The following is a 19,105-nucleotide window of genomic DNA, read 5'->3' as shown; positions in this document are numbered from 1 at the left end:
TGATCCCGCCCCCATACTCCTTTGAGCGAGTCCCCAGCTCGGGGGGCGGGGGAAAGATGAAGAGGAAGACTAATGGGAAGACGGCGCGGGGAGCTTCTGCCCGGTGATTGGTCATGTAAGATAAACAGAGGGCGGGGCGGGGCGGGCCAGCGCCGGGGTGGCCCCCGGGAGGGGGCGGAGAGTGCGCGGCTGGCTGCGGCGGCCGGGGAGGCCGGGGAGGCCGCGGCGCGGTCACTGCGAGCCGAGCCGAGCCGCGCCGATCCCATCCGGCCTCGGCACTCGCGCGCGATCCCGGCCGGCGGTGCGGCCCAGCGCGCCAGGCGGCGCCACAGCCCATGGAGCTCGAGAACATCGTAGCGAACACGGTGCTACTCAAGGCCCGCGAAGGTGAGGCGGCCGGGCGGGCGGCCGGGCCCGGGTGCATGGAGCGCGAGTGCGCGGCGTCTGAGCTCCGCGGGGCTACCCAGCCGTCGAATCCCTTAGGCCCGCGGGCCCTGCGCCCTACACCCCACCCAGACACGAGCCTTTCCGGCCCGTCGTCTTCCTCCTCCGCACCTGCCCCCGGGATTCGGGGCCCAGGAAGGGGCGGGGGTCAGGCCGCCGCCCTCGCGGCGGGTGGGGGTGAAGGAGTGAAAGAAGGAGAGACGAAGAGGGAAGGGTGGGACCGGAGCCCCAGGAGAGCCTCTCTGAGGCCTCTCCAGGTGAGAGGTGTAAAGATGCCCCACGTGCCATGGGCCCAGACCCCAGCACCTAGCCTAATCCCGCAGAAAGTTGGTGTTAGGTAAAGGCTGGAGAATGAATGAACGGACCCTCTGCCTAGCACAGCCCACCTGACTTGGGGAAACTCCTGGTCACAAATGCTACTTATAGGACTGCTACTTGCTCCGTGCCTCAGGACACTGAGGGCAAAGGTGAATGAATATTTGCCCTCAGGGAGCCCATGATCTAGTGGGCCTAGCGGACACAGAAAGAAGTGGGAGCAGAGCAGGCTGCGTTGTCAGTATTGTAAGTTCAAAGGCCTGACTGGGGAAACCAGTCTGGTGGACCGAGTGTGTGTGTAGTTCCTCGTGGCTCCCACCCCAGATGTTATCAGACACTTGCTCTGTGCAGGTCCTGGGAGAAACACAAGGACCAGACGGGGTCCTCACTGCCCTGTGGTCAGTCTGCCCCCACCTGCCACACCCCACCTCAGTAACATGATCACTGACCACCCACTCTGCCCTACCTTGTCCAGGGTGCTGGGGAAGCAGCAGTAAATAAGACTCTTCTTTTTGGAACTCCAGGGCAAGGAGGGAGATCATGACAGTTTTTCCACCCTTTACTGGGCTTCCAGGCTTAAAAAGTCATCTGCTTCACCTTTCTGCCCCATTTTACACGTGAGAAGCTGAGGGATTAGCATCAGTCACACAGCAATATTGTGATTGACTCAGGCCTAAGACACAGGATGACCGGCACGGTTTATAGGAAGCCCAGGGGAACCTCCAGCTGGGCCACACCTGGCACCCCATGCCCACCCAGTGCCCTGGCGAGGTGCAGCTCAGAAATGGCATGGCAGGCTGGGTCCTCAGTGCCTGGGGAGCCCGTCTTATCCCCTGTCCCTTATCGAGCCCATGGGCTAGGCCTTCCTCCCAGCCTCTGGGGGCATCTGCCGATTCTGTTCTGCCTTGTCATCCAACGAGCCAGGGAGGAGGGGTGGGGAGGGCCGAAACAGGACTTCTTCCCTAGAGCTGTAACCAGTTAAGGCCTCAGGCCTGCTGATGGCACTGCCTGGCCGGAGAGTGTGGGTACCTTTGGACAAGCTTTGTCAGGCCATGGACAAGGCACAGGGTGGTGTGGCCAGACTGGGGACTGGTACCTCCACTTGAGAACCCTTACCACAACCTGGCTCTGCCCCTCCCACCTGCATGGCTTTTATTTGAGATGGAATCTCACTCTGTCAGCCAGGCTGGATTGCAGGGCTGACTGCAATCTCCGCCTCCTGGGTTCAAGTGACCCTCCTCCCTCAGCCTCCCAAGTAGCTGGGACTACAGGTGCACGCCACCACACCCAGCTAATTTTTGTATTTATAGTAGAGACGGGTTTCACCATGTTGGCCAGGCTGGTCTTGAACTCCTGACCTCAAGTGATCCACCTGCCTCTGGCCTCCCAAATTGCTGGGGTTATAGGCATAAGCCACCGTGCCTGGCCGACCTTCATGGCTTTAAACATGTCTTTTCTCTCTCAACTTCAGTACCCTTTTTTTGTGGAACGGTTGGGGGTGGGATATAAAGACTAAAGGAAACCCTGACTGTCACTGAGTCCTGAGCCCAGGCGCCTTGGGCGGGCCGCATCAGAACCAACTCATGAACCGGCTTTCCATGAGCTTGGGGCTGGGACCCTTGACGGCTTCCCGAGTGATCTGAGACCCCAAGTGGGGTTTGGGAACCCTTGGTGTGTATATACAGTTGGCACCTAATAGATGCCAGCCATGTTTGGGGTGGGAAAGGAGCTTGGGTTGTGGCCATAGGGAGCTGGGTACCAATCCTGTCACCTCTAGGCTTAGTCATCTTGGGTGAATTGATTCCTCACCTCGGAACATCAGTTTTCATAGGAAATTGGGCCTGCTCTGGCAGAGCTGCTGTGAGGATGGAGTGGGACAACGCTGGGGCTTGAGACCTCCCTCAGTGCCCCTTCTCTTCCCAGGCACTCAGAGGCGTGGGGAGGGGGCCCAGGGACACTGAAAGGGGATGGGGAGAGTGGGGAGGAGCCCCACTGACTGGGCAGCTCAGGACAGGATATTTGCATGTGACTCTTTGCTGCTGCCTTGATGTGGCTGGGAGGGGGGAGGAGGAAGTAACTGAGGGTGGGAGGCTGGCGGATGGAGGGTTGGGTGAGGGACCTGTGGGTGTGGGGGAGGAGTTCCCCTTCTGGGAAGGCCTTGCCCTGGGTTGAGGGGTGGGGGTCTGTTGCTCACTCACAGTGAAGCAATGACTGCAGGGCATGCTCGCAGGAGGCCTCTAGCAAGTTTCTCAATGGGCCTCTGCAGTAGTTCCTCCTCCAGGCAGCTTAGGTCAGAGAGTCATCCAGGGACCTCGCCTTGCCCCCTCCCTAGAAGGCAACTTCTGCCCTTGCACCACCTGCCCTCACCCAGGCCAGATGGATACAGGACTGAAAAACCAGATGGGAAACTGAGGCCCAGCATGAGAAAGTGGTTGTCTAAGGTTGCCATGGAGTTGTTGGAGTTGGGGCTCACCTCTTGACTCAGCCCAACTTAATGTGGACAGCGTCTCCCATGCACCACGTAACACACATGGAGAAGCTGAAGTTCACAGATAGCAAGTGATGGGCCTACAGTGTGAATCAGAGATTCAGACCCAGCTCTGGGAGGCTCAGGCCCCTTCCACCCTCCTCAACCTGGTGGCCCACAGGCCACACACGTTTAGCTAGCTCCCTGACACATTTTATTTATTTGGCTGCAGTGAGTTTTTTTTTTTTTTTTCTTTTTTATAAAATGAGGGCCAATATTTTATGTGAGAGTCTGAATTTCCAGCTGCTTTTGAAAAATCAGAAGAGCTGGCCACACTGAGCCAGAAACCCTCCTAGCAGCAATCAAGCAATCAGCTGGTGTCCTGCAGCTGCCTCTGTCACAGGGGCCTTCACTGTTCCTGGTCATCTCACATCTGGCCCATGTTTCCCACACCTGTTGGGCTCTGCAGGCAATCCCACTGCTGCCGTGACCTCAGCCGTTGCAGGTGGGGTGTCTACGAGGTCAAGCAAGGCAGGCAGTGGACCGGGGAAGCCCCAGTGTGCAGGGGATGGGGAGTCCTGGGTGCCAGCCCCCTTGCCCCTGCCTTGTTTGAGCATTTGATAGCTCTGATGTGGGGCCTGGTGACAGAGGCCTGGGAGCCTCCTTGTCCCCAGGCTACCCTGTGCATCTCTCAGGCCTGCCCCACTGGCCTAGAATCTCTCCCTCCTGGGCCTTCTGCAGTTCCCCCCACTGCGATGTCCTTCTCCCCTTTCTTCACTGAGGGAACTCCTACCTGGTGGGAAGCAGCTGAGGCTGGACCCATTGTTGGAGCTACTTGGAACACCGTCCTCCCCCAGCGACCTCACTGCCTCTCTTGGCTCTCCCAGCGCAGGAGCCTGAAGCAGGAGAACCACGTGTGTCCTGGAATGCAGCAAGGGCGTGCTGGAGCGTGCAGAGGGAAGGCCTGAGGTGCCGCTCTGCCTTGGCTCTGCCTTGGCTGGGCCCTAGAGGCCCTGGACTGCACTGAGACCCGAGACCCAGTGTCCGCTTGCTCCCACAGGTGGCGGTGGAAATCGCAAAGGCAAAAGCAAGAAATGGCGGCAGATGCTGCAGTTCCCGCACATCAGCCAGTGCGAAGAGCTGCGGCTCAGCCTCGGTGAGGCCTGGGCAGGGCCTGCGGGTGCCAACGCGGGGGGCCCTGCCGGGGCCGGGGGAGCTTCCCCTGAGACCTTGCCCTGGGGCAGAGGGACAGGCTTGGGGGATCCAGTGAGCAGGAGGATGAGGACTGTACCATTCAGCCCAGTTTCAGTTCCCGGGCTTGGGATGGGTGGAGAGCAGACAGCAAACAGGGTCACGCTGGGGGTGGGTGAAGCGGGTGTCAGGAATAGGGCAGGGGCAGTTGATACCACTTTGAAAAGGAGAGCCAGCTAAGGTTAGCAGGGCCCACAAGACGGAGGGAGTGGCCGCTGGGCCAGCCCACAGACTGACTGCCTTGGAAGCTCCACGCTGGGGCTTAGCCTCCCAGGCCCAGCCCAGAGGGGCGACTAGCAAAGCCTTGACCGGAAGCCCTCAGCTTGGGCAGTGTGACAGGGTTACTCCTGGGAGGTGACAGAAGGGCCCAGGACCCCAGTTCCTGCCAATCTTGGCCAAGGGCCCAGGTCTGAGCAGCACCCACGGTTGCTGAGGCCCCCGGTGGCCTGCACGTGGGCAGAGCACACCGGGGCTGCTCCCACCTCCTGGGAAGGAGGCCCAGCTGAGAGCGTGCCGGAAGCCACAGCTTCCTCTCGCACTTTCGCCAGGCAAGCAGCAGGTGTGGGCCTGGCCGGGGCTGGGCTGGGCCGGAACCTCATGGACCGCACCCAACCCCAGTACTGTGACATACGCAAGTCGTGTAAATCAGGCAAGTCGTGTAAATCAGGAGATGATGCAGGGAGGTGGGTGGAGTCCTGGTCTCTGGAGCCAGACTCCTGGCTGTGTGACATTGAGCTAGTCAGTTAGCCTCTCTGGGCCTCACAGCCCCAAAACAGCTGTGCCCAACTTAGGGTTGTGGTGAGGGTTCCGAAGAAGACTGTGGCTGCCACACTGCAGAGCTGGAAGCTGTTGTGGGGGCCCAGGGCCTGGTGGTGTGGGCAAGAATGCCCCGCCCATGTGCTCTGGGGCTGTGGACCTAGCAGCTTCCATCACTGCCCACAGAGCGTGACTATCACAGCCTGTGCGAGCGGCAGCCCATTGGGCGCCTGCTGTTCCGAGAGTTCTGTGCCACGAGGCCGGAGCTGAGCCGCTGCATCGCCTTCCTGGATGGGGTGGTGAGTGCAGCCCAGCCCTGCCCAGCCCTGCCCAGCCCTGCGGGTGGCTGAGGTCCCGGCCCCATGTGCCCCTCCTCCCCACACCTGCTGCTTGCTCTGTCCAGACCTCCAGCTTCTTTGCTTTCCACCCTGCAGGCTGAGTATGAAGTGACCCCGGATGAGAAGCGAAAGGCATGTGGGCGGCAGCTAATGCAGAATTTTCTGAGCCACACGGTGAGTGAGCAGTGATGGAGAGATGACAGGAGCCGCCAGAGCCCAGTGTCGGGGAGAGGAGTGACCACAGTTTCAGGCCTCTGAGGGTGGTTTCTTCACACAGACACACATAACACACAGCCTGGGCAGAGAGTGCCCTGGAGCTGCTCCAGGCAGCATGGTGGGCATGCAGCCCAGGGTATGGGCTGGGCTTGGGCCAGGCAGCCTCCCAGTGGCTCTTCTGTGCTCTGCCTCACGGGTGGGCAGCAGGAAGGAGTTCAGCAACCAGGCTGGCTGGCACACCCCCGGCCTGCAGCCTCCCATGGCACTAGCCCGAGATGCCTGACCCCTCTCCCCCGGGAGTGGGTAGCCGTCCAAGGGAACCCCTGCACTGACCTGTCTGGGCCTTGTTCCCAGGGTCCTGACCTCATCCCAGAGGTCCCCCGGCAGCTGGTGACGAACTGCACCCAGCGGCTGGAGCAGGGGCCCTGCAAAGACCTTTTCCAGGAACTCACCCGGTAAGCCTGTCCCTGCCCACAAGCCTGGAATTGTATCCAGAGGAGGGAGCTTCTGGGGGTCAGGAAGACTGTGAACAGCTCAGTGGCTGGTGAGGGAGCTCAGCTGCCCAGCCCTGGCCTTGCCCCTGCTGTGTGACCTGAGCAGGCTGCCTCCCCTCAGTAGTACCCACAGCTTCAGCACAGGCTGTGTGTCTCTCCACTCGGAGGTTTGCGGGAGGACTGGCCGACGATGATACCTGTGGGCTAAGCGTGTGCAGAATGGGAGGCCTGGCCCATCAAGCCAAGAGCCTGAAATGTCAGGGGCTGGCAGGTGAGCTGGGCCTGCCTTCCCTCACTAGGCTGACCCATGAGTACCTGAGCGTGGCCCCTTTTGCCGACTACCTCGACAGCATCTACTTCAACCGTTTCCTGCAGTGGAAGTGGCTGGAAAGGTGAGCTCCCTGAAGGCTGGACTGGGACAGGCCAGGTTGCTGGGGTTCTTCCCAGGCCTTGGGCTCTCCTGCTCAGCCAGCATGTGCTTCCCCACCCCTTGCCACAGGCAGCCAGTGACCAAAAACACCTTCAGGCAGTACCGAGTCCTGGGCAAAGGTGGCTTTGGGGAGGTGAGTGGCCAGGCCAGTGCCCCTGGAAGAGTGAAAAGGGTGGGTGTGTTGGGCCCTGGACCACCCCCTGGATGCCCAGCAAGGGCACAGCTGGCCTCCATTCACCCCTCTCTGCCTGGCCACAGGTGTGTGCCTGCCAGGTGCGGGCCACCGGTAAGATGTATGCCTGCAAGAAGCTAGAGAAAAAGCGGATCAAGAAGCGGAAAGGGGAGGCCATGGCGCTGAACGAGAAGCAGATCCTGGAGAAAGTGAACAGTAGGTTTGTAGTAAGTACAGAAGGAGACTCTCCCTTCCCCTTGGCCATGCTGGCGCACTGGCCCTCCCTACGCCCCAGGCCCCACCCTCCCGCACGGGATGCCGGGAAGGGCGGGTTTGGGGTGTTGATGCCAGGCTTGGGGAGCAGGCTGGGCCCAAGGAGTGGCACCGAGAAGGCTTTTTTGGGCAGCCCTGCCGCCAAGCGCCCCGCAGCTCCTGCCTGAGGGCTCGGGTCCCCTCGGCCACAGGTGAGCTTGGCCTACGCCTATGAGACCAAGGATGCGCTGTGCCTGGTGCTGACGCTGATGAACGGGGGCGACCTCAAGTTCCACATCTACCACATGGGCCAGGCTGGCTTCCCCGAAGCACGGGCCGTCTTCTACGCCGCCGAGATCTGCTGTGGCCTGGAGGACCTGCACCGGGAGCGCATTGTGTACAGGTTGGGAGGGCTCGGCCACCCCAGGGGCTTAGTCCTTCCCTGCCAACGACTGCAGCTGGGCCTGGACGGAGGTGGCCAAGGCTGCCGATCAGGCCAGACTACAGAAGGACATTGGTGTGGGGGCTGTGGCACTGGCTTAACTCACATGCCAGGCCAACTTGAGTGGTCCAGACCTAGGCTTTGGGCTCTGGTGGACCCACGGGGGAATCCTGACTTTGTCACCCCTCCACCCCTGACCGTGTGACCTTGGGCCAGTCAGCTCCCTGCTCCCAACACTGCTTCCTTTTCTAGGAAGCAGAGACTGTAATTCCTACTTCCCAGGTTGTTGGAGGAGCCCAGTGAGTTAAATACAGAGTGCCTGGCACACGGGGCTGGGTAAGAGAGCACCCTGGCTCTCTGACTTCCTGTGAGCCTCACAGCAGCCTAGTCAGGGGACAGATGAGTAGTCCCATTTGATGGAGAGGAAAGGCAGAGTCAGTCACCAAGGGGTGAGCAAGGCCACTGGGGAGGCCTCTCCTAGGTGGAGCTACCTTCCACTTGCCTAGAGAGTCCTGGGAGTCCTAGCTCTATAAATCCTTCCTCTGCTCCCTTGAATCCGGGCTGTTGCCAGGGAGAGCAGGGCTCTCTGTTGCCCTGGCAGCAAATGAGTCTTGCACCTTGCTCCACACCTGGCCCCAGGAGGCAAGTGAGCTAGGAGGGGCTGACCCCGTCTGGCTCCCTGGCAGACTGAGCAGCATCTGACCCTGTTCTTCTTTCTGCACAGGGACCTGAAGCCGGAGAACATCTTGCTGGATGACCACGGTGTGTGGGGGTGCCTGGGGTGGGTCAGGGTGGGGTGAGAGGCAGAGGCCTGGCCTGTTAACAGGTCTACCTGTTTCTCCACCCACATTCAGGCCACATCCGCATCTCTGACCTGGGGCTGGCTGTGCACGTGCCCGAGGGCCAGACCATCAAAGGCCGTGTGGGCACCGTGGGCTACATGGGTGAGTCTTCTGTGCCAGGCCCACTAGCCTCCTGGGTTCCCTCACTGTCCACCCATCCAGCCACACCCACTTCTGTCAGGGAGGCCTCTCTCAGAAGGGGCCTCAGTAGAAAGGGCCCATACCAATGCTCCTTTTCTAGAGCTTAGGAGACCAAGACTCACCCAGGGCCGCACACAGTTGTGAAACCATGTCATTCATTTGCTAAATACTTTTTTTTTTGAGACGGAGTCTCGCTCAGTCGCCGAGGCTGGAGTGCAGTGGCGCGATCTTCGCTCACTGCAAGCTCCGTCGCCTCCCAGGTTCACGCCATTCTCCTGCCTCAGCCTCCTGAGAAGCTGGGATGACAGGCGCCCGCCACCATGCCCGGCTAATTTTTTTCTATTTTTAGTAGAGACGGGGTTTCACCGTGTTCGCCAGGATGGTCTCCATCTCCTGACCTTGTGATCCGCCCGCCTCAGCCTCCCAAAGTGCTGGGATTACAGGCTTGAGCCACTGCGCCTGGCCGCTAAATACTTATTAAACCCTGCTATGGCTCAGCCTGCAAGTGGCTACCGGGGGATGGAGGAGAGAGACCCTCCATCTGTTTCTGTGGCCCCAGTCCCTGCCCTGCCTGTGCCCATTTGTGAAGGAGGCCAGTGGAGGGGCCAAGATGAGGCCCCACATTCTACTTGGAGACTGAGAGACACAGGAGGCAGAGTTCTGGCTCTGCAGGCTCCACCTCTTGCCTGTTGCGTGGCCTTGAACCAGACACTCCACTGCTCCCGGCCTCACTGTGCTCCACTGTAAAACGCTCATCATACCTGCCTCCCAGGGTTGCCTGGAAGATGAAAAGAGAGAGTTCAGGGAAAACTCCCCACAGGGCTGCCCTGGAAGGTAGGAGGTAGTCAGAAAATAGGAGTTTCCTTCTTCTCACTGTTATTAAATCCAGAAGTTGCAAACTGGTAGCCACGTGGGCCCAATTTGGCCTACATTTGTGTTTAAGTCAAATTGTTTTTAGTAAGCCAGATGGTTTCACATACAAAATACAGATTTCTGACTTCTTGTGTAAAATCTGAAGACCCAGGGACCTGGGCGTGGCCTCCTGCAGGGCTGTACCCAATCGCTTGATGGGGCCTGTGCTCTCCTACTGGCCAAGGTCCCCCCCAAGCTGGGACGGCACCTGCCTGGCCAGCGGGTTTGAGTGGATCCCAGACCTAACGTGCACTGGCGTTCCTGGGGCCTGAGGGTCCACTGCCCGCCTCCTGCCCAGCCCTAACTCCCATGCCACCCACCCAGCTCCGGAGGTGGTAAAGAATGAACGGTACACATTCAGCCCTGACTGGTGGGCGCTCGGCTGCCTCCTGTACGAAATGATCGCAGGCCAGTCGCCCTTCCAGCAGAGGAAGAAAAAGATCAAGCGGGAGGAGGTGGAGCGGCTGGTGAAGGAGGTCCCCGAGGAGTATTCTGAGCGCTTTTCCCCGCAGGCCCGCTCACTCTGCTCACAGGTACGGCAGCTCACGGAAGCCTGGCCAGCCAGGGCTGGGGTGGATGCACCTTTCCCTCCCTCCTACCCACTCACCCGCCTGCCCAGCCGCCTCACCCCTGCCTTGCCACAGCTCCTCTGCAAGGACCCGGCTGAACGCCTGGGGTGTCGTGGCGGCAGTGCCCGCGAGGTGAAGGAGCACCCCCTCTTTAAGAAGCTGAACTTCAAGCGGCTGGGAGCCGGCATGCTGGAGCCGCCCTTCAAGCCTGACGTGAGTGCAGCCCACTCCTGCCGAGGGCGGGGCCCAGCTGGGGCTGGGGCTCAGGGGCTCTTGTAGTATCAGCTAGGATGCTTCCATTGCAAGCGGCAGAAAAAACAATCTAGTGGCTTAGCCACAAAAATAAAGATAATTCACAAAAAGGAAAAGCCCCAGGATAGTTCCAGCTTTTGGCATGCCTGGATGGGGCTTGGGGCCTCTGACAATGTCCTAGGAACCCTCTCCCTCCCCTCCCTGTACTGTTGAGTGTGTAGTCTTCATACTGAGGTAGCTCTCCCCAGGGTGTGGCAGCAGTGGGCCCCAGCAGCTCAGCCACCACAGTGGACAGAGAGCATCTTTCCTCCCCTCCCCTCCCCTCCTCTCCTTCCCTCCTTCATTCTTTTTTCCTTTCTTTCTTCTTTTCTTTCCTTTTTTCTTTTTTTCTTTTCTTTTCTTTTTCGAGACAGGGTCTTGCTCTGTCCCCCAGGCTGGAGTGCAGTGGCGAGATCTTGGCTCACTGCAACCTCTGCCTCCCAGGTTCAAGCGATTCTCCTGCCTCAGCCTCCTGAGTAGCTGGGATTACAGGCAACCACCACCATGCCCGGCTGATTGTTGTACTTTTAGTAGAGACAAGGTTTCACCATAATGGCCAGGCTGGTCTTGAAATCTTGAAATCCTGACCTCAGGTGATCCGCCCACCTCAGCATCCCAAAGCGCTGGAATTGCAGGCATGAGCCACCGTGCCTGGCCTTGCCCAATAATTTCAAAAGAAATCCTCATGGGGGAAAAGAAGTACCAAGACTGATGCCCATTGCCCCTCATTGCTCATGGTCCCTCACTGGCCACACCCAGACCATACACCCGCCTGACCTTGCACCAATGGGGGAGCTCCGTTTCCCAGAGGAAAATCACAGTGCAGTTGCCAGCAGTGGGAGGGGCTGTTGGGCTGGCCGTCCTTCTGTGGGTGGTCACTTCCCCTTATAGAGTCTCACCTGTTAACTGAGCATCTCAGTGGGCCAGGCACTCAGCAGGCAAGAGTGTCCTCTAGCTGTCAGAGTCCAGGTGGCAGAAAACCAGCCTAAACTCACTTAAGCTCAACATGGAGTGTATTGGTTCATTTGGCCAGAAAGTCCCAAAGTAGGGCCAGCTTCAGGGTTTTCTGCTGTGGATTCTCTGCCAGGATTCTCCAGCTCTTGCCTTGCCTTCAACCTGTTGACTCTTTCCTTCCCCATGAATTAGGCTTCTCTGTGTGACAGTCACAGGGACGGTTCTGACTGGCTAAGATGAGGTCATGTGCTTTCCCCTTCCCTTGTCTGTGAGGACTGGGTCCTGTAATTAACGGTTCACCAGTAACACTGGAGAGGCCCGAAGGATGGGCAGGGCAGGCCAGGTTGATAGCTGACACACATTTATTGATTCAGCAAATAGCTGAGTGCCCATTTATGCCAGACCCTGGAGATAATGAGGCCCACTGGAGCCAGTCCTGCCCTTATATTCTAGTGGGAAACACACCCAAATAAACCAGTAAGCCAGAAGGAATTCCAGGTAATGTTAAGTGTGATAAAGAAAACTAAAGCAAGCAGCCGGGCGTGGTGGCTCACGCCTGTAATCCCAGCACTTTGGGAGGCCGAGGCAGGCTGATCACCTGAGGTTGGGAGTTCGAAGACTGGCCTGACCAACATGGAGAAACCCCGTCTCTACTAAAAATACAAAATTAGCTGGGTGTGGTGGCGCATGCCTATAATCCCAGCTACTCAGCAGACTGAGGCAGGAGAATCGCTTGAACCCGAGAGGAGGAGGTTGCGGTGAGCTGAGATCGCACCACTGCACTCCAGCCTGGGCGACAAGAGCAAAACTTAGTCTCAAAAAAAAAAAAAAAAGAAAACGGCTGGGCGCGGTGGCTCATGCCTGTAATCCCAGCACTTTGGGAGGCCAAGACGGGCAGATCACGAGGTCAAGAGATCAAGACCATCCTGGCCAATATGGTGAAACCCTGTCTCTACTAAAAATACAAAAATTAGCTGGGCGAGGTGGCGGGCGCCTGTAGTCCCAGCTACACGGGAGGCTCAGGCAGGAGAATGGCGTGAACCCGGGAGGCGGAGCTTGCAGTGAGCGGAGATCGAGCCACTGTACTCCAGCCTGGGCGACAGAGCGAGACTCCGTCTCAAAAAAATAAATTAATTAATTAATAAAAAAAAAAAAGAAAACTAAAGCAAGCTACGAAGATGGCAGAGAATGATGGTGTGGGGAGTACTTTTAGACACGGTAGTCTCTGGGTAGGTGATGGTGGTGCAGAAATGTAAAATATGTGAAGCGGAGAGCCACGCCAAGATTTGGGGTGTGAGCATTCCAGGCAGAAGAAACAGCCAGGCATTGCAGTACTGAGGCAGGGGCCAGCCCTGTGAGGGGCAGCAGCTGTGAGGACACCTGTGTGGCTGAGTGAGCCCGTGCAGGCAGAGGAGTGCGGGCAGGTTCTCAGCAAGATGGGACCACTGGGGGACCCTGGGCAGGAATGTGAGGTATGGGGAGTGGGCCATAATGGGTGTGAGTGGAAGTGGGGAGGCCAACGAGGGGGCTACTGCCCTGAGTGACTGCCTCACATGGGCCTCACTGGAACCACTGGCCAGGCTGGTCTCGAACTCCTGACCTCAGGTAAGCCATTCGCCTTGGCCTCCATTCCTCTTGGTCTATACCTAGAAATAGAATTACCAGGTCATATGGTAACTACGTTTAACCTTTTGGGGAATTGCCAGACTGTTTTCCAAAGCAAAGGTGGGCCCTGTCAGAGGCACCTGAACTAGGACAACCTGACTTTCGCCAGCTCGCCCCTGAGGCTGGCACTGCCACTCACCACTCAGTCTGTTCTGTTTCCTGTGTTCATCATCTCATTTAACCTTGAAATAACCACACTGCCTCTGTATCTTCCATTCAAAGTTGGAGATAAAATCAGTGCCCTGGAGTTTAACTTTGTAGAAGCAGTAGATGAAAAGCAAGCTTGATGATGATTTTTTTAACAGCCTTTTTGAGTTTAATTTATATAATTTATATACCATGCAATTCACCCATTTACAATGTACAATTCGGCTGGGTGTGGTGGCTCATGCCTGTAATCCCAGCACTTTGGGAGGCCAAGGTGGATGGATCACCTGAGGTCAGGAGTTTGAGACCAGCCTGGCCAACAAGGTGAAACCCCCATCTCTACTAAAAATACAAAAATTAGCCAGGTGTGGTGGCGCATGCCGGTAATCTCACCTACTTGGGAGGCTGAGGCAGGAGAATCGCTTGAACCAAGGAGGTAGAGGTGGCGGTGAGCTGAGATCATGTCATTGCACTCCAGGCTGGGCAACAAGAGCAAAACTCCGTCTTAAAAAAAAAAAAAAAAAGTGCAGTTCATTGGCTTTTCAGTTACGCAGTCATCACCACAATAAATTTTTGAGTGTTTTCATTATCTGCCCCACTTTGCAAAAAAAAAAAACCCATACCCTTAGCAGTCATTCTCCATTCTTCCCTCCAGTTGCTCCTAGCAATCACCAGTCTATTCTCTGTCTCTCTCTGTTTGCCTGTTCTGGACATGTCATAGCTATGGAATCACACAGTATGTGATCTTCTGTGCCTGGCTTCTTTCACTTAGCATAGTATCTTCAAGGTTCATCCATGTTGTAGCATAGATCAGTGCTTCACTCCTTTTTAAGGCTGAATAATATTCCATTGCATGGATGGACCACATTTTACTTACCTGTTCGTCAGTTGGTGGACATTAGGATTGCTCCCACTTTTTGGCTATTATTGCTGCTATGAACATTCATGTACAAGTTTTTGTGTGGACAGATGCTGCCATTTCTCTTGGTCTATACCTAGGAGTAGAATTACCAGGTCATATGGTAATGATGTTTAACTTTTTGGGGAACTGCCAGACTGTTTTCCAAAGCCGCTGCACCATTTTACATGACGATGATATTTTCATTGACGTCTTATTTGAAGGATTTAGAAAACCATGTTAAGATAAAACAGAAGGTGGCCTCCTGGAGCTGAGATGGGCTCCCAGCGTGGGTCTGGGGAGGTGGAGCGGTGGGAGACTGCCAGTCCTCTGATTGGCTGGGAGAGAAGACAGAGCAAATCCCAGGTCATCGCAGGGCAGGGAGCCAAGGAGTCACCAGCTCCAGGCTCTGCGTGGCGGTGCTCAGCCGAGCGGCCAGCTGAGATTCAGCCTGTACTCCCCACCCCAACTGCATACCCAGGAAGAAGTGTGGGCTCCCTGTGGGTTGGCCTTGCTGCCTGGCCTCGGGGAGCCACGGGCAGCCCTTCCATGGCAGAGGCAAGATGTGGCAGGCGAAGGAGGCGCCTGGCATTGACCTTTACACAGCCTCACGACCATTGAGCAGTGAGGAATAACGTACCCAGTTCACAGAGGGGAAAACCAGGCTTCAGAGAGAAGGGCCTGCCCCGCTTAGGAAGTGTGTGGGGTACCTGGTTTCTGACTCCAAATCAGAGGTGTCAGGGCAGCACCAGGCCAAGACCCGAGTCAGAATCAGGGCTGAGCTGCCTTCACGTGTGCGTGTCTGTGTGCGTTTCCTATCTGACCACTGCCTCTCCCACCAGCCCCAGGCCATTTACTGCAAGGATGTTCTGGACATTGAACAGTTCTCTACAGTCAAGGGCGTGGAGCTGGAGCCTACCGACCAGGACTTCTACCAGAAGTTTGCCACAGGCAGCGTGCCCATCCCGTGGCAGAACGAGGTGGGGGCCTGTCCTGCTTGGTGGGGTGGGCTCCAGGAGGCTGCCCTGGGGACAGATGTCACAGCTGCCTGCTCCTCAGCAGATGGTGGAGACCGAGTGCTTCCAGGAGCTGAATGTCTTTGGGCTGGATGGCTCAGTTCCCCCAGACCTGGACTGGAAGGGCCAGCCACCTGCACCCCCTAAAAAGGGACTGCTGCAGAGACTCTTCAGTCGCCAAGTAAGCCCCAGCATCGGCCTACCTGGGCCCCCAGCCTGGCTCCAGGGGACGGCGGGTGGGAGGCAGAGCCGGTGCCCGCATGCACTGGGAGTGGGCATCCTCCAGCCCTGTTGCGGTGCCCAGGGTCTCTGGCCTCATTCCCGCCTGTCCCCCACCCCTGGCTGGGCTCATGGCCTCTTTTCTCTTTCCAGAGGTGAGCAGTGTGGGCTCCCCGTGGGTTGGCCTTGCTGCCTGGCCTCGGGGAGCCACGGGCAGCCCTTCCATGGCAGAGGCAAGATGTGGGAGAAAGAAGTCTGGTGCCCGCCCCACTCCCCCTGCCCACTGCTTCGATTCCCTGCACCCTGGCCCCTTCGAGCTGCCAGCTTTGCTTAGCTTGTCTCCCCGTGCCCTGTCTCTGCCAGCCCCAGGGGAGAGGGCTGGGATCTACCCAGCCCCCTGACTTCAGTCTGTTGCCAGCAGCCTCTGCAATGACGCCCACCCACGTGTGGCCTGAGCTGCTGCTCCAGGTTCCTCGTGGAGAGGCCCCTCCCCAGAGTGTGCCCCCCAGGCAGCTCCTGGCCTACCCTGGTAGGGTCGGCCCCATGTGACATCCCTGGTGGTTAATAGCACCTGCTCTGCCTCTCTCCCTCCCTCCATGTCTTCCCCGTCCCTCCAGGATTGCTGTGGAAACTGCAGCGACAGCGAGGAAGAGCTCCCCACCCGCCTCTAGCCCCCAGTCCGAGGCCCCCACCGGCAGTTGGCGGTAGCAGCTACTCCGAGCGCCGTTTACAGTTTTGCACAGTGGTCTTCCCCATTGTCCACTCAAGTCGTGGCCTGGGGAACACAGACGGAGCTGTCCCCAGTGTCCTCCGCCCCTCAGCCCCTGGTCTGGCTGAGTTTGGCAGGGCCTGGGCCGTCCCTGGGACAAAGGTGCGTCCCTTCAGCTCTTCTCTGTGGAGCTCGGGGCTTTCTGTATTTATGTATTTGTACGAATGTATATAGCAACCAGAGCATTCTTAATTCCCGCCGCAGACCTGGTGCCCGCCTTGGCTCCTGGGGGCAGCCAGCCCTGGCTGGGAGAGCGGGAGCTGGCAGAGGAGCCACTGCCGAACTCAAGGCTCCTCCGTCCCAGCTTGGATGGCTGAGGGTGGTCACACCCCTGAGCCTTCAGCACTGTGCTGGCCACCCCCAGCCTCTGAGTAAGACTCGTGCCTGCCCCCGCTGCCCTGGGCTCAGGCTGCTACTCTCTGGGGCCCAAAGCTGTCCCTTCTCAGTGCTTGTCAGAGATGGATCTGGGGCCTCTGTATCCCCTAGGCCTGTGCCAAAGTGTCCAGAGATTGGGCCGGCTGTGAGACCCGTCAGCCCACTGCCCCGGCCGGCCCAGATAGGTTTGCCTCTGCCTTCCAGCTCCCAGGGCCTGGTCCCTGATGCTGGGCCCTGTCCTGGAGACACCTCTTTCAGAAGCGCCTGAGCCCAGCCCCTAGGAGGGGATGGGGCATCCCTGGTCAACCCTCAAACATTCCAGACTCCCCTCATAACAATAGACACGCGCCCAGCAATAATCCGCCCCTTCCTGTGTGCGCCTGTGGGGTGTGTGCGCGCGCGTGTGTACCTGTGTGGGTGAAGGGGATAGGGCAAGGCTGTGCCTGTGCCCCAGGCCCCAGTCCTGGCCCTTCGCAGACTGTGATGGCCATCCTGGTCTCAGTGTTAGGGTAGCATGGGATTACAGGGCCTTGTTTTTTGCATATTTAAAGCCAATTTTTATTACTCATTTTGTCCAATGTAAGCTGCCACATGTCTCTGTGAATACAGTCCGAGCACAAACCTGGCTAGCCGCCCCTGCCTGCCTCTTTCTTGCTTCCGGTGCTCCAGGGGTCTTCCTGCTCCCCTGGCCCAGCTGGAAGCGGGAAGGGATTGGAGGTGAGCCTGGAGGGAGGCAGGGTGTGCCCTTCCGAGGCCCAGGAGCCCCCAGGGCTGACTCTGAGCTAGCCTCTCCAGACAGCCAGGCTTTGGTGGCCTTTGGGCTCACCCAGTGTGTTCCCCAACTTCCTAAATGGGATGGGGCCTAAGGAAAGAAGCCTTGGGTACCCACTGGGCTGTAGGTCTGTTTCTGACTGCTGGGAAGGCGGGCCCCTTTGGTGTCCTCCCCTCCAAGGCTAAGGTGGCCTGGCTGCCTAATGTGGACTTAGAGTAGGGTGGGAGCTGTGTAAAGAACGTCTGCCCCAGGCCTGCCTTACCTGGACGCCAGCCATGTACCGGCCCCTGGGCTGATGCACGTGCATCATACCCACCCCTCTGTTTTGCCTTTGACACATTATGGGCAAAAACTAGATAGTGGGGGATGCTGGCAGATAGGCTGTGGCTGGTGTGGGAGGGTTCTCTGAAGATGGTGGTTGAGCCGGCCTCGAAGTAGACATTCACCTGGGAGGAAGGGGGACTGGGGGCACTCAAGGGGAGCTTCCTGCGTGGGCTCTGGGGCTGACAGCTTATTGCCTACCAGTCTGTCTCAGATCTTGCAACCCCAATGCTGCTCTATAGACTCCCAGTGTCCCCAGCTCCCTAGGAATGCCCCGTAACCCCCATCGAGCTTGTTCCTGGCCTCTGGACTGGGCACCCAGTGCTGCAGGAGCCATGTGAGCTTTGTAGCTAACAGTTCCAGGTTCAAGCCCCAGCCTGGCCACTTTTCAAGTTGGCTCTGCACAGGCCCTTCCCTTGTTTGGAAAGATAGGCGTGAGACCCATCACCTTGCTGGGCAGCTGTGGGAATCCACCCAAGCAGCCAGCTAGCCCCTTGACTTCCCAAAGCCACTGCAGGACTCTCACCTGCTGCAGAGTGGTGCTGAGTACCAAACTAACCATGTGGCTTAAGCACAGCCAGAAGGTGCTGAGCCAGCAGCCTGGCAGAAGGGGCGTTTTGTGGCCCCACTCATGACGTGTGGAGTGCCTGCTGCTTCCCATCAACCTAAGGGAAATAAGGGGAGGAGGGATCTGCTCAAGGTCTTCCAACTGGTTAAGTGGCCATTGCAGGGTGGGGAGGAAGCCAGGTAACGATGGGAACGCTGGATCTACCCATGTGTCCTGAGAAAGGAGCCTGGGGTGGGTTTGCCCCTCTGCCCCAGGCTGTTTTGAGGTTGGAGTGGGGGATTTTTAGGTAGGTGTTAGCATATCAGACCAAAGCCCAGCCCTGGGCAGGTATGCAAGAGTGAGCGGGTGCCAAGTGGACATGCAGGACCCTGAGGCACTCTGCCTGCACCTGGATCAGGATGCCCTGGCCAGGCTCCCCCTTGGGCTAGGGAGGCATCCAGGGCACTTCTTGGCTAGGGTTAAACTCACCTTAAGGCTTTTAGCACAGTGGGTCCTTGGCAGAGAGAATTCCCAGAATTCATTTCCCAAGAAGCTTCCCTGAGCTATCCTCCATGCCCAGCTCTATGGTGGGAACTGGGACCCAGATGGAGACGAGGCCCCTGGCAGCTTGGAGCTTGGTCTGGTAGGGAGGCAGACGAGGGAACAGCGGGACCCAGTGTGATCGGCCCAGTGGAAGAGAGGACTCTAGAGCTGACAGGGTTGGGGGTGGGGCAGCACCAAACAAGGAGGCCCCTTGACCTGGAAGGTGTTAGAGTTGGTGCCTTCCAAAACACAGGATCAGATGCACCCAAGTACAGGAGCCAGATGGATGGTCTAGGGCTTTAGTGGTTTAGGGTGGCTGAGCATGGGAGGCCAGGGGTAGAAGCAAGGAATGACTGGAGCTGAGGTCAGTGAGAGACAGCCAGCTTTGAAAGCTGGATTAAGGGCTGGGTGCGGTGGTCACGCCTATAATCCCAGCACTTTGGGAGGCTGAGGCGGGCAGATCACAAGGTCAGGAGATCAAGACCATCCTGGCTAACACGGTGAAACCCCGTCTCTACTAAAAATGTAGTCTCAGCTACTCGGGAGG

The 19,105-nt window shown here is 58.0% G+C and overlaps 1 protein-coding gene across 4 annotated transcripts; it reads left to right on the top strand.

Moving 5' to 3' along the window:
- The first annotated feature begins 166 nt into the window (after positions 1–166).
- On the top strand, positions 167–16,939 carry GRK6 (G protein-coupled receptor kinase 6). 4 transcript variants are annotated; one of them, XM_023185133.2, is made up of 17 exons: positions 168–387; positions 4,287–4,382; positions 5,026–5,126; positions 5,420–5,532; positions 5,668–5,745; positions 6,142–6,242; positions 6,581–6,673; positions 6,781–6,844; positions 6,970–7,110; positions 7,348–7,538; positions 8,302–8,339; positions 8,432–8,521; positions 9,797–10,005; positions 10,117–10,254; positions 14,839–14,976; positions 15,059–15,193; positions 15,849–16,939. In XM_023185133.2, the coding sequence occupies exons 2-17, from the start codon at positions 4,321–4,323 to the stop codon at positions 15,900–15,902; spliced, it is 1,746 nt and encodes a 581-aa protein (XP_023040901.1). In that variant the 5' UTR covers positions 168–387; positions 4,287–4,320; the 3' UTR covers positions 15,903–16,939. The 4 variants fall into 4 exon arrangements, with proteins under 4 accessions (XP_023040902.1, XP_023040904.1, XP_023040901.1 ...); XM_023185135.2 differs by lacking the exon at positions 15,849–16,939 and adding an exon at positions 15,385–15,830; XM_023185134.3 differs by lacking the exon at positions 5,026–5,126 and having other exon boundaries at positions 167–387.
- The last annotated feature ends 2,166 nt before the right edge of the window (positions 16,940–19,105 follow it).

This window comes from Piliocolobus tephrosceles, chromosome 4 (assembly GCF_002776525.5).
Source record: "Piliocolobus tephrosceles isolate RC106 chromosome 4, ASM277652v3, whole genome shotgun sequence".
NCBI classification, from domain to species: domain Eukaryota; kingdom Metazoa; phylum Chordata; class Mammalia; order Primates; family Cercopithecidae; genus Piliocolobus; species Piliocolobus tephrosceles.
The sequence above is the reverse complement of the archived record's forward strand: the minus strand, read 5'-3'. Positions and strand labels throughout refer to the sequence as shown.